This window comes from Teleopsis dalmanni, chromosome 2, assembly GCF_002237135.1.
Source record: "Teleopsis dalmanni isolate 2A chromosome 2, ASM223713v2, whole genome shotgun sequence".
In the NCBI taxonomy this organism is placed as follows: Eukaryota; Metazoa; Arthropoda; class Insecta; order Diptera; family Diopsidae; genus Teleopsis; species Teleopsis dalmanni.
In genome coordinates, this window is record NC_051847.1 from 95,179,215 (window position 1) to 95,195,023 (window position 15,809).

The window sequence follows — 15,809 nt, forward strand, 5'->3', positions numbered from 1 at the left end:
CATATCGTTCTGAATATACAACTTTATCATGTTCAAGTACAAATACATATAAAAATTTCTTAAAATATTTCTGCACAAAAAGTGAAAATGCAGCTTTCTTTATTGCGAAACATTGTACATTTCGATGTCGTACGACTAACTACACTTCATGGTAACAGCGGTATAGCTATCTGGTTCGTATCCACAATAAATGTCTTAAGGATTAAAACTTAATTAAGGTTTTGTTCAATTTTACCTCAACAGTGCGATAGTATAGTAGTGTGATAGCGTTTTCATTAAACAATATACTTTTTTTTTTCAGAACTATTTGCATATTTCTATTGTGGTCTTTTCAATTTGGAAAACGGTTATATATTTTTCCGATTGCATGAAAAACATTTACCACATATAAACCACATATATGACATTTAAAAATATCTTGTTATAGGTTTCGTTCATTGTTTATTATTTTGGAAACCAATTTTAAAAATTTTAAGTTGAAAATAGCAATTAATTTCGCGATTCAAATATTAAAATATTTATATCTATATAATATTTACATCTAGAAATCAAATTATTAATTTATATCCTAAAAGGATTACAAACAGCTTCATACATTAGATCTGCCTAAGAAATAAATTCAATATTATATTATATTTAGAAGAATGATATGTTTAGTTGTTTTAATTAAAAAAATTTAATGGAATGAAATTATTTAAAATGAATTACAATTTTTTATTTATATTTTTTTTTTAAATATGAACATAGTATTATTTCATCATTATAGAGGACCTTTGTTGTACAGAGTTTAGTTTAAAGCGTATAAAATAAACAAATTTTATTTCATCTCTGTCCAGATTTACCAGATTAATATTTAATCTTTATATGATTGTTTACTTTGCATGATTTTAATATATCCTATCAAAATTTTGTTTTCAAAGTAAAGAGAGCAGTTACATTGGAAACTCACTACCTTAATTTTAGATGTATACTATACGAATCATAGCAATTAACTTTATTACAAAAAACAGTAACAACAACAAAAAACCTGAATTCGATGATTCACGTTTATTTGTATTTTATGCTATCTTTTTCACATTCGCTCGCAAAGTAATCGAATAGTTTCAATACTTCAAATAATAATCACAAATCCAGATATTCAAAGTCTCCGAATTCACAATTCAGTTCATAATTCAAAAATGCGATTTTTTTCAGCTTTGCAGATTTCATTTGCTATCCGATTAAACGCATAATCGAACAGTTTCAGTTTTTAAAATATTTACATATGTAAAATGAATAGCACAAATTAGCAGATTTACTGGAAAAAATTTTTCAAGAGAAGTTAAGTTAATTTTGTACAGTACGAAAATGAAACAAATTTTCGCACCTTACTTGATTCTGAACATAGGAACAGAAAATACGTTTGGAAACAGACAGATCAAGTATTATTATCTATGCACTTCATCTATATTCATCAAAGACTTAAAGGAACACCAAAACGAAAACATCTGGTTAAAAATAAAAAACTGTATTTTATCGTATATTAAATACATAATTTTAAAGTGCTTATATTTGTTAAACTGACAAAATTAAATAATGTTTACTTATTATTTAATGGCAACTTTTAGGCTACACTGGCCCATTTGGTTTTTTGCTAGACTTTACTAAAAGTTTACTTGACATCAAAAAAGTGTCAGAGCAATATTTAACATGAAACGTTTCCTTTGAAAAAGGAACTCACTTTTATTTATTATTAAAAATATTTCTTAACAATCCCTATAATTGTAAGAAAATGTACATAATACTCCATTCAAATTATAAATACCTAATACATTAATATAAATGTTAATGGTTTTTACATGGTTTTTAATGGTTTTTGTACAATAGTCGTAATTTTTTCTTTCAGAGTAGCAAAAAAATACTCGCAACTTATAAAAGAAAACAAGTTAAGCAACAACAATACTTTAAAAATATTCAGAGTTAGGTTTTACTCGCAAAAAATTTTACGTCTTAAATTCTAGTGTGGTCAAATTCAAGTGAATGTTCACTGAAAATATGTTGTCAATTTTCAATCGTCTGTCAAAATCATATGAGCAGAATTAATAACAGTGTATAACAGTATAATAGCAGTATATCCAGACAATAAGAAAAACAATTGCTCTTCTATTATTAATTTTATACAGTTTTATTTAAATTAACTAATTTTTAGTGTTTACAATATTTATATTTCATATTGTATATAACACAACAAAAACTTGTTTAAAAAAAAATATTTAACATATTTTAAAAGTGATGCCAATTTGTTTCAACCAGACTAAATGCTGTTTTTTTACAACTCTGAAAAAAAAAATTACGGCTAATCTTAACGGTAAGATAACACTCGTGTTCTTATTGTTAAAAATTTCGTATTATCTTTTGAAAGTGCAAATTTTATTAGATTTTTTTTAAAAATGTATTAATGTAAAGAACTTTATATATAGTTTATGTGCAGTTAGTTTTAAGCCATATTTACAGACTTACACATTTCGCATAAGTGAAATGTGAAATTGAAGTATATTTACTTAAATGTATTGTCCTTTAGCGTTTTTGTAGTTTCATTTATTATTCATTATTCATAACGGACATACGAACTACGGGTTCAGTTTAAAGTGTCAAAAGAAAAGAAGTGTTGAGTTGAGAGATGCCAGGTACAGATGCACAATATTAACCAATTTTTCAGCGTGTATTAAAGAAAAATTCAAAATACATTTTTATTGACTATTTGCTACTCCTTCACGAGCTACATTCATGCAAGGACGAAAGGATGTACGGCTTTTATGCTAGTTTGACAGTACTGAAAATCAGCAGATTCGGCAGAAAAAACTTGTAAGGCTGTGAAAAATTATTATTGTAACTTATGTATGGTGAAGTAAATGAGACGTGACGACACAATGAACCCGAAAATGTAGATAAAAAAGGGTACCAAGGTATTGACAAATGTTGTTAAAAACGCCCTAGTCACTTTGCGAGGCCAATAAAACCTTTTAAGATATTAGTAGATACGGAAATGTGGTAGGAAAATGAGTATAATTTGTTTAAGGAACATCTAAAAACATTCCTTGCAAGTTTATCCTTTTTCAGACCAACATTTTTGTATGTTCATCCTGCACAAGCAAATACTTTACAACTTATAATAACAAAAAGTTTATTTTCTTTAATAATTTATGCTTAAAGGTAGTCTACAGCAGATGTGAGGTTGAAGTATTATTTAAAAATGCTATAATATATACAATAATAATATAATACATATAATATAATATAATATAATAATATATAATATAATATAACACATGACTAAATACGATTGCAATTTATATTTAAAATGATTGAATGACGATATAATTTAATTATATTTTTGAATTATTTTTTGTATCAAAAAATATATAAATAAATAAAAATCCATTAATATATAAGTAAATATGTTTCATAGATAAAATTAAAATTTATTGTGAATATTTTCTGTTACACACTAAATGCTAAATTCTTTTTTTAAAGATTACTAAACACATTAGAAGAGATTAAGGGAAAGCCACTATGTATGCAAATTCTTTCAAATGGATTAAAGTTGAGTTCTGCAGGCACATAGCATAAATTTGTATATAATATAATAAATTTAAATATTTACTTTGTTAAAAGTAAAGTAAGTAAATTTATGCGAATTTCAAAATGAACAGTTAAATCTATCTTGGGGTAAAGGACATGTACTATCAAATCTTTTACAAAGTTCCAATGACATTTTTAAAGTTGAAATAAATTTTTCTAATCTCAATTCAAATCTTTAACAAAAAGATCAAAAACTGCGTTCCATAAAAAATTATAATTGGATTAAATTTTAGTTTGTTACTGAAGATACGTTGCCATATAAATAAATCTGGTATTTTTAAAATTTAATTTATTAAACGTTATCATATTCCTTTATTATAGTGAAAGTGCACAGAAAATACAATACGTATATAATATTTTCATCGAAGCGATGGATTATTACATTAGTTTGTTTTATTTATTATAGTAGAATGAAGTTATTGGTCGAGCGTTAAAAATTAAACTAAAGTAACTTTTAATTGTTTTACACTAATTTTTGTTGTGTTCAATATTTCAACCTTATTTTTAAATTGTCTTCTGTAGATATTTTCCTGTTTGAACCAGCTGTGTTTGGAGTATTAACTTTTATTTACTTCTTATTTTAACAACTAAAAAAAATTTTAACAAAATAAATTTTAACAAAAAAGAAAATTAAATATTATTCAATAAAACAGGCCGCTCAAATAGAACAAATAGCATTATTTGCTGGTAAACAAATTACTTTTTTCTAAAGGATGATTATGTCTTAACTCGAGTTCTTTCCTAAGTTGCTGAATCGGTGTATCTAACATGTATGAACACAAGCGACCGAGGATATAAATTATTTTTTGGTGTTAATATTTTGGATTGCCCCCACATAAATTTTTTTTAAATAATATATATTTTCATTATTCAATTGCATAATATTCTTGTATACTAAGTAATCTCTATATAAAGTGTCGGAACAAAAGAAATAATACTTTTATTTTCTGCCAATATTTGATGTTACTATAATACAAACATTTTTCTTAGATCTAATGTTGTATAAAACTGATTTATCGATCTTGTTAATATTAATCCTATATAAACTCTATATAAAATGACGGAACAATCGTTCAATACACTAAGCTCATTTTTCGAAAAATTTTTTTGCAAACGTTTATGTCGATATTTTAACATAATCCACCTGTACAATTAATTTTTTTGAGTATAATTTTTTGTCATTAATGCATAATATTTTTTATAATAAAATTTGTAAGTAGAAAATTTGTAAGTATTTGTACAAAATTGTAAGTATAATATGTAAGTATCTAAAAATAATAATACTTGTTCTGAATAGCCAGGATAGTTTTTACGATATTCACTTACAACCAAAAATGATTTATTTTTTCCCCTTTTTCGTCTTTGTAGTGAATATTATATATATATTATATATATAATATATATTATATTTTTCTACTAAATGTACACCACTTTTATATTCTGAACTGTTTCTAGACTTAATTTATAATCTTCGCATGCATTCGATCATGATAAAGCTATTAAAAAAGTTAGTTGTGTTATTGGTAATCAAATCACTTATTTCGCGATTTTAATATAATAATGTTAAGTTTTTCTGCCGTGTTTTAGCTCGGTGTTTAAATGCATCGAAGATTTTGCCTTTAACCAGTGCTTCAGCTATTTTATTCCTAATACTGGCAGATGTCCAATAATAAATAAAACAATATTTAAGGCATTGTTGAATGCAAAAACCAATCAAAACTGATTATGTTATACCATATCTGGTAGAGTAATTAATGAAGTAACATTTTTCACATAAATCATATGTTTGATATATCAACTAAGTTAGGTGAATTTTGCTACGGTTAATCAAATCAACATAACGTAAGCATGCAACAACAACCAAGCCTTTATGTCTAAAGCTCGGTATAGACTATAATTTTTGAGTCTTATTCAGGAGAGAAAATCCTTGAATGACACTCAAAAATTATAGTCTGTACCTTTGAATTTTGGTCATTCATCTTCTCGATAACATATTGTGAATGATATTCTGTCATCCAAAAACTTGCATTTGTCATTCAAGAGCATATTTTTGCGTGGTTGCACTAACACTCTTACAGCGTGCGTAAATACCCTTATTCTTCAAAAATTTTGCATAAACGACAACTGTTGAATGTGAGCACATTCAAGTTCGACCGCGCTTAAGAGATAAGACTAGATATTGTGTTAGCTTAGCTCTCTAGCCGCGATAACTTTGCCATGTTTTTTTGATTAATGTTTATGGAATATATTTTTAACTTTAAAAATATAAAATTTAAAATACTTTATTTAATTTCTAGAAAATTATAAATTATCTGACGTATACAAATTCTAAAATTTGTTTAATACGAAAAATTCAATATTTTTAGACAAAAAATTTTAATTTTCTAAATTTTTAATTAAAGTGCGAAAAATATATAAAAATGTTAGGGTTGCTATTGCACAATTTTTAAACAATTGTATACAATCGCTATGAACTCAAAAAACTAATACGATCAAGACAAAATTGTAGGTTATGCAAGAATGATATCCTATACGAAATGTAAAAGTATTACATTAATAAGTAATTGTGTAAGTGTTAAAAAAATATTTAATGGTTTTTCAAATTAAAGTGTAATTTACCAAAAAAAATTTCAGAAATGCAAACTATGTCTGATGACGTAGAACCTTATGATATTTTTCGGCATAGCTGGTTGCGTTACTTGGGTTACGCGAATGAATTAGGTGAAGCCTTTAGACCCCTTGTCAGAGTCTCGATAGTACGAGCGCTATATTTTGTCGATACAAGTTATATCATCGCGGATGCAATAGACAAAACAATTAAAATAAGAAACACAGATAAGAGTGATAGAGTAGCTTTAATTACTTTTTCCGATGCTATTTTATGGCAGATGATGGCATCCGTTGTAATATCAGGATACACTATAAATCGAATAACTTGGACTACTGGACGTTTGCTCACATATGTAAAGGCATATAAGAGAATTATTAATATAGTTCCTACAGCTACAGGCATAGCATCCATTCCAATTATAGCACCTCCTATTGATAACTTGGTTAATCGCATTATGAATTATACATTCAGAAAATGGTTCAAAATTAATTAATAGTAGATCATATAGATCATATTGTCTTGTTTTTTTTAAATTTTTTAACCAAAAAATATATTTTGACAAATTTAAATTTTCTAATATTGCAATTTTCCTTATAAAAAATAAATGAATTTAACTATTGAAATTATTTCCATCTGCATAACTTCTCTCTGGTGGTGAAGTACATTGCAAGTTAAATGAAATGTATGCAAATTTCGAAGCTGTAGAAAATTATTCAAAACTCATACGGAATAAATTCCACAAACATGCAAATACAAACACCATTTGCATATGTAAACTCACATGTGATTTTAACACTATTAGCTGCATCTGTACTAATATGAGTAATTCCAGCATCCCGCAGTTGGATTTACTGGAATTGTAGTTTTTAACTAAAGTAGCACCCTCACCGTTTTATTTACCAAGTTAGATAAGTAAAATCTAATCCTTTTAATGTGTTCAGTTCGACTGAAAGATCGAACTGTACTTATGCTATAATTTATGTCTTATATTAGATGTAGAAACTATAATGTGTGTATTGCACATATATAGATATAGATCAAAATTTTTTTAATTTAAATAAATTTATCTTCTAACTAGTTTAACTTGAAGTATTGTATATAACAAACTTATTGGTTAAAACTTTTAAATTTCTATAAAACCATATTGGGCTTAATTTAAAAAAAATTTTTTAAAATAATTAAACCATAATTAAATCATAATTTTATATAAAAATATAATAAGCCGAATTCTAGAATTTCATTCTAATTGTTTTCAAAGATCATAAGTATTCCAAGATTTAAACTATTTTTTTGTTTACTGTTTTGCAGAAGACATCAAATAATATTTTATTATATTTTTTATTAAAATAGCAAACCTTTTATGTTACAATCAAAAGTTAAGTTTTTTAACAAAATACATTTCATAGTCACTATTTATAGTCATCGATTGCACTATTACTAGTTATTAAACTTCTGGTTTATATTAGTTAATACCTATTAGTAATAAATATTATTAATATTAAAGCTTCGATGTGAAATTGTCCAGCAGCTGGTACTACGGTCAGAACAGTCCTATTGTACCAATTTCTCTATTGATTACACAAAGCCCTTTAAAACTTTGTGAATTAGGTCCAGAACTAAATCTAGAGCAAAGCTCTTAATCTGTTCTGGTGACAGAAATTCCATATGAAACAAGTTTCTTCTCTGCGTTATTAAAGCTAGACAGTCACAAAGAATATGCATAGTAGTTTCCTCATCTTCGAGGCAAAATCTGCATTCCGAATTAGCAGATAATCGTAGTTTATGAAGGTGATATTTCAGACCTTAATGACCTGTACTGAAACTCATTATCAAATTAGTAAATAATAGGTACACGTAACGTGTTTTTATACGAAAATAAATCCGATCAATTAAATATTTGAAGAACTTCACTTCCCTGGAAGTTGTAGCAATTTCGGTGCATTTTTTGCTTTAAAATCGCTTTATTTTTAACATTATTAATATTTAAAATATATAAATTAACGTTTTGAGCAAATCTCGCGTATTTAATAATATTGCAAATATTAATAATTTCAAAACAAATTTCTTTATTATATGGATTTTGTGTTGTGGAACACAAAACTATAATTCTAGGCAATAACACCATATAAATCTAAAAATTATTATATGTAGATTTATTGGGTTTAACGTTGATATACCCGATCCTCTGCTTATTAAAAAACTTTGATTTTTATATCTTTTTTTTTTTTGCGAAGTTCTTTGCCGTTCAAAGTAAATTTTATTAATTTATTCATTTTATGTTTTCGAAAAAAAAAATATAAACAAAGGACACTTGTGACTAACCCTTCCAACAAAATTTTATTTTAATATAATATTTGAACCTTGCTCTATTAAGAGAACTTTATTCATATACGCTCCAAATGACATCTTGCACTACTGGATCATTTTTAAGTAATTTTCGGTGACTTGTCGATAAAAGCTCGGTCATAATGTGACAGATGTTTACATTCAATGCTTCGACAGTTTGAGAATTATATGCATGAACTCGAATTATGTGATATTACAAAAAAACGTCTAGTAGTGACCAAGTTCGGCAAATTTCTCACGCAGCGGAGCCATGAGCCTGCATCTTCAATATGAAATATCTTAAATTCTCGCCAAAAAAAATTAATTAACATATACCACTTTTTCTATTTTTATTTTTAAAATATAAAATATAAAAAAGCATATGTAAGCATATTCATAACTTATTTGATATTAATTGTTTTTTATATAGGTATTATATACCTATTATAAGATATAGGTACATCCCTAAAATATTCTATAATCACCCTTTGCAAAGTGCATAGTCAGTCGCTAGTTGTAAGAATCAATAGATTGCAGTTTGACAATTGAGTATTTTACTAATAAAAAAATAATCTATTTATTATACATATAGTCGCAATAATATTGGATATTTTGAAATCATTTTCAAGCATCTAAATATAATATTATCAAATTTGACTCTATGTACTATCATGAAATCCAAAAGCATATTTTTTTATAGTCCTGTCTTGTTTCAAATTTTGTGCAGATTTTACATATTCCGCGGAAAATTTAAAAATTGCTATGTAAAAGTTTGGGACATGAGAAAAACTACTTCTGCGAAATAAAAACGTCAGTTTATTGTCATTTAACTTCGCAAATATTCAATCTATTTGTTTTTTAAAATGAATTTGTTAAAATAAACGAATCAAAGTAAATATAAAAACTTTTATTTACTGAAACTCAAATACAAATGTTCTCAATGAGTTGGGAATATTACTGTTAAAAGCGAAAAAAATATATATTCCTTTGAAGAGCATCCCTGGGTATTAATATTAGTTTTATTCAGTTTAATTTTTTTATTTTATTTGAAGCCATTTGAAGAATGTTCTTTTACAAAAACTATTAAATTAATTAAAATGAAACAATCAATGAAGCTCTGGACTATAACAATTTTTATATTATATACTAAAAAAAGTCATCAAGGACTGTCTGTACACATGACCATATTGTAACCATCGATTCATCACATTAATAGAAAGGTGTAGATTTTTGGTTCAATTACTTATTGCCCCTTTTTTATTATGAGTATTATTTCAGGCAACCTTTAGGGAATGTCTCCGCCCCAAATTTTGCAAAGTGATTTAATATTTCTTACTTTAAAAAAATACGCAATTTAAGTAATATCGTCTTAAATTACATATTCTATAAATATGTTCTAAACATTAAACTATTAGGATACGAAAGGAAGGCAGATAAAAAAGGGAAGAGTAATTTTTAACATAATAAAGACATGAATTTGCTCTTGTCAAAGTATCAGCGAAACATTTTTTATTTAAATTATATGTTATTTCCGCTTGAAAGTAAAACTTATTTCCGTAGAAAATAAAATGGATTAAAAAAATTCACATAGACGTAAGCTGCTATTTTTAACAATCCTTTTGCTCTGTTAGTGACAGCTTAAAGAGATGGAGAAATGATTTTCCTTGATACAAAAGGAAAACGATATCGTAAACACTTATCGGCATATCAATGAAGATGAAATGCAAATAAACAAAATAACAATATTGTGAAGTCAAGTGGATTAAATAACAAATAAAAGTATGAAAAACATATTTGTGTTTTTTGGTATGACAATAATATATAAAAGGAAGAAGTAAAACGTAAGTTCTTTGATGTTTCAATATTGTATAACCTATTTAGTTTTGATGTCCCGTCAAATATAAAATATTTCTTGAATAATATTAAAAGAAACTTACTCGATTATTATTCATAATCATTGTACTTATTCATTAATATAAGTTTCTTTTTGCATAAGTTTTTTAAAATTAAATTAATTGGTAAACAGAGCGAACGAAGCTTTCAGGAGCATAGACATAGTCAAGGAGAGGATATGGATATGTCCTCATTCTCCTAAAAGTGAGACGGAAATAGTTGTAGCCAAAAATGCATATATAAATTTTTTGCTTATTACATTACTAAAATAGTTAGCGTCAAATAAGTGAACATTTAATAAATAATATTAGAATTAGAAATTTATAGGGTACCAGCTTCTAACGCAGCAGAGTACCGTGACCATGGTTAATCTGTTGAGGTGCAACAGACCCTAACCGAACATAAGACATTCCGCCTTCCGAATGAAAGCCAGAATGTCAGCCGTTAAGGACCTCCTGATGTCAGAAGGGGAGAGTAGTTCTCGACCCAGTGACCTCCTCCTGGCCCAGATCAAGACTGGACAATCACAGAGAATGTGACTGAAAGTCTCGTCTGCTTCTAAGCTGAGTCGACAATCTATCTTTTCGGACAGACCCATTTTGTTAAGGTGATAATGCAGTCCATAGTGACCGATTAAATATCCCACCAGCAACCTCAACCCTGTTCTGCCGAAGAAGTACACCTTACCATAACTCTAGGGATGAACCAGCTCTTTAGCCGGACGGTTACCTGTAATGTCGCGACAGTGGTGAATTCTCGCATCTGAAAAACATTTATCATTTAGAGACTTAGTTGCAGACCAATTTAACTCACAATATGGTTCCGATATACAGATTTGAGTGGCAGATCTTGACCTCGCAAGACGGTCCGCAGACTCTTTACCATTAAATTATAGTGTAAAAACATGAATAGTTCAGTTACGTACCTACATTAATATGTGTCTGTGTTGTGTGCGCATACAAAAGAAACCAAGTCACAAGGATTGACAGATAGAAACGCCGACCTGTTGCCGGAAGTTTTAGGTTATAATGAAAAGGGAGTTTGTTTGAAGGTAGTCCTTATAAATCTGATTTACCAATAGCGCAGTTATGTGCAACATCTATAGATGTTTTTACCGTAAATGATATAATAGTAATTGTTCAGAACTTTTATTTGATTTAAATCCAATTATTTTTGCTTTTTTTAGAACGACCATGGGCAGGTTTCAAATATTAAGAGAAATACAGTTGTTAAATGAAGGAATTCTTTACTGAATATATATATTTTGTTCAGTTATAGTTCAAAGAAACTGACTGGACAAGTACCTGACTATTAATAAACACATTAAATGAATAAATATCAATTTTATCAGTTAAGTATTCGGCAACATGTACCCTCTTTGGTACTGGAAATATTCATTCTAAGAAAAAAATATGATTTTTTTTTTCTAAATTAATTCAAATTTGTTTATGCAAATTGTCTGCCAATTGATTACATTACCCCTTGCCATAAATAAGTAATGTAAATTCACTATCTTCTAATTTTATACATTTTTAGTCATAAAACGTTTGCCTTTTCATATTTTTCATGTTTTTCCTTAACCTTCAATTAAATTATTTTTATTTGATGTAGTTTGGGTAAAAAAAAGTATAGAAATTTACTTGACTGACCTCGTGAAATGCTAAAAATGCGAATTTGTTGAATTTAGGCGTGTTGTCCTTGTTCGTTTTCAAAAGAAAGTAATTGGCCTTATCCAATATGAAATTATTATGCACAGACTAAAATATTTCATGTTTAAATGTAATAAAATTAAAAACTCAACTAATTATTAAGAGTCTTTGGTTGTTTTTGAACCTCGCACTCTTTTCGAACTGAACCTTCTTTGCCTCCTAATTATAATGCGGTTAAATACACCTTTTGCAAGGAGACATTAGGCATTAAATTAAATCAGCTATTTCCGCTTTGATGAATCGCTTAGTAACACTTCAGTTATTGTGACTTAGAAACATTTAGACTTGTCGATTAAATCACGCTACAAATTATTTAAAAGAACCTTACCCAGAGGATGAATTTTAGATATACCGCATCCATTAGTATATGCGATAACTGAAGTAATTTATATAAGAAAACTTAAATATAAATTTAAAATTAAAAAAAAAAATTAGTTGCGGACACAAATTGCATATTTTATATAGCTTGAAGAATTTTAAATCTTATACTTACATACCGACATCTTAAGTGAATATAAAAATATAATATTTTGCATTTGCATATTTTATTTCTGAAATTAATATTAATTTAAATATTACAAATTTCAACCAATTTCAGTTATTTCAATTATTAACTATAATTAATAAAAATAAAGCTTAATGATATTCGAATTATCGGCTGCATTTTATTTTTTTTCAATGTATTTTACACAATTAGGTTTAAAGAAACTGCACTCAATGCTTAAATAGAAATATTACTCAATCATCAAATTAATACATTTTATTAAAAACATATGAAAAATAGATACTTTTATATGAAATGCAAAGGAGACATATTAGTAATGCAAATATTAATTACTGGACTATCACAAAGTAGGGTACTTAGCCCAGTCCTATATCGAATTTACACAACAGATATAAATAGAGTAACGAATTATTAGAGAAAACTATACAACTCACCTGTTTAAGGAGAAAGTAAGAAATACCATTAAAAATTGATTGTTTTAACATGAAAGGTATAATTCATCTACCTTGTCATCTTAGAATGACAATAGACTAAAAATTCAATCGAATTCAATTGAATTAAAGCGTTTCAAAGATAGGTGTAATTGTCCTGGTTGCTTGGATGAAGCACAAAATTTTAATTGCAAATAAATTATTAAACCTTAAAGTACATTTTGCGTCATAATGTAAGTCAACTAGCAAGTCTGACAAGTTAGTGATGCAATCCAAAATATTGGGAACTATAGTCAACGCCGTATGGTATGTTACAAAGAGTTCAACGAAGTTATGGAAGTACAACCTAAATTCAGTACAAGATATACCATATGATTAATTCTCTACTTAAATTATGACAATTATAGAAACAAAATTATCCAAAAGAAATTAAAACACCCCATGCCTACGAAGTTGATGAATGTCCCATAAATAACACTCATAAGTTTACCCTCTTAAATCTAATCAACTATATTCTCTAGACTATATTTTTGATATTATTGTAATTACTATGTTACGTTATAAATAGGTATGTATGTAATTATTGAATGTTGCTTGGATAATTACTTTTCTTTGGAAGTTAAATGAATTACCAAGTGCCAAAAAGGTAAATTTTTTTAAAAAAGCAAGAAAATTTATATTAATAATTATAATGATATTGAAATCTTATATAAATATATAAAAAATATATAAATGAATATATATATGAATTTTTTAAATAATAGAAATAATGAAATCCGAAACCTTTTTAATTAAATCAATTGATATTTCTGATAGATTTGCCAGCTTAAAAATGAATTTTAACTTTTCTATTATATTTTCTGAAAATGAAAACATCTATATAACATACGTATTTAAGTAATAAAAAATATCTTTTCATGCTAACACATATTTGTTATTTAACTAAAAACTGAGCCTAAAATGTAATTCATTACACACACTCGTATGGGATATGTAGGTGTGACTTTGTCTAATACTTGCAAAAATACCGATTAAAGGCAACTTCCACTATCTTACAAGGTTTATGGGTATATGACAATTTAAGATAGAAATTTATGAGGCGTGACGTTGTATTACAGTTGCTAAATAGGCTTCACTTTATTTCTCTGTGGCTAATGTGTAGGACTTTTACCAAAACTGCTTTCTGGTTAAATGATTGTAGGAGTGCTTGTTTTATTATCTGGCTTGTTTTTAAGTATTTTAACAGATTTATGAAGTGGTTAGGAGAATTGAGCTACTTTCATACATTAATATGTAAGATGTTTCATTTAATTGTCCATTTGATAAATTTTCCTGAATTTATGTTAGTAATTTGAAACAAATGTATCTAATATATGAATAAAAATGTTTGCAATTTCAGCTATTTTATGCATCAATTTACCAGATTTAGTAAGGTGATTACATATGCAACATAATTTCATATTCTTTACTTATCAAATTAAACATAAATTCATGTAAATAAAACATTTGGTTGGTTGGTTGGTTGCAGTGGCAGGTCATAAGATAACTTCAAATGTACCTCAATTAGCGATTTTTCGCCGTTTTGTTACCACATTCCTCGCAAGAACCCTAGTATAGAAGAGTAGAGACTAAATCCATCCCACCGAATTTAGGTAATTTAACAGGTCTTTCATCCTTACCATTGAGCAGTCTGATAAACTATCACAAAAGTATTTTCCTAAGAACCTATGTCTTCTGGATGCTAGAGCTGGGCATTCACAGAGAAAATGTATTATTGTTTCTTTCTCCCGCGGGTTTCCACAACTTCTGCAGTGAGAGTTATGGGAAATACGCAGTTTCTCTGCGTGAGTTCCTAACCACCAATGACCAGTAAGAACCGCAATAAGCCTTGCAGTGTTTACGCGATCTTTTTTGATGAGTTCCAGAGATTTATTTTTATTATAAGTGGGCCACGTTAACCTGGAAGTTGCACATGACCTTAGTGCTTTCCATCTGTTATTGGCGAGTTGCAGAAAGTAAAGAATGGTACTTCTTTTGATGGTCTCCAGGGTAATATAGACTGATACCGCCAGTGACGCATCTAGGGAGGCACCAGAGCGGGCTAAACTATCAGCTTTCTCATTCCCTACGATGTTCCTATGCCCAGGAACCCAGATGAGTGTGATATCGGCCAACCGGTTTAGCTCGTCGATTGCTTCTCTACATTCTTTTACTATTTTTGATTTTGTTATAAAGGATTCAAGAGCTTTAATTGTTGCCTGGCTGTCAATAAAAATAGCAACACTACATCTGTTCTCGATGTGGCTTGCAATTTGCCGACAGGCTTCTTTTATTGCTAGGATTTCAGCCTGAAAAACCGTAGCTTCATTAGGTATCCTAAGAGAGATATTTATATTTTTAGATGGTGCGAAGATTCCTGCTCCTGCCCCACTGCTCATTTTCGAGCCATCTGTATATATTGAGATATCGTAATTTGCTTCGAAATTTTTCCTTTTCCACTCATTTCTTGAAGGGAATATTGTCTGGAAGTTCCTTTCGAAGTCTATACACGGATTCAGATAATCCGATGTCATCCTATACAGACAATTTGGAACTGTACCTAGAATCCGACTATGTCCATATGTTCGTTCTAACCATACGCCTGTTACTTTCAGTCTTACAGCGCTATTACAAACCATGTTTTTAATGTGAAGATCAATAGGTAGCAAATGCAG

General features: G+C 27.9%; 1 protein-coding gene across 1 annotated transcript; it reads left to right on the forward strand.

The window, feature by feature from the left end:
• The first annotated feature begins 6,025 nt into the window (after nucleotides 1–6,025).
• Nucleotides 6,026–6,751, forward strand: LOC119684064 (mitochondrial fission process protein 1-like). The gene is made up of 2 exons (XM_038098013.1): nucleotides 6,026–6,189; nucleotides 6,256–6,751. The coding sequence occupies exon 2, from the start codon at nucleotides 6,258–6,260 to the stop codon at nucleotides 6,723–6,725; it is 468 nt and encodes a 155-aa protein (XP_037953941.1). The 5' UTR covers nucleotides 6,026–6,189; nucleotides 6,256–6,257; the 3' UTR covers nucleotides 6,726–6,751.
• The last annotated feature ends 9,058 nt before the right edge of the window (nucleotides 6,752–15,809 follow it).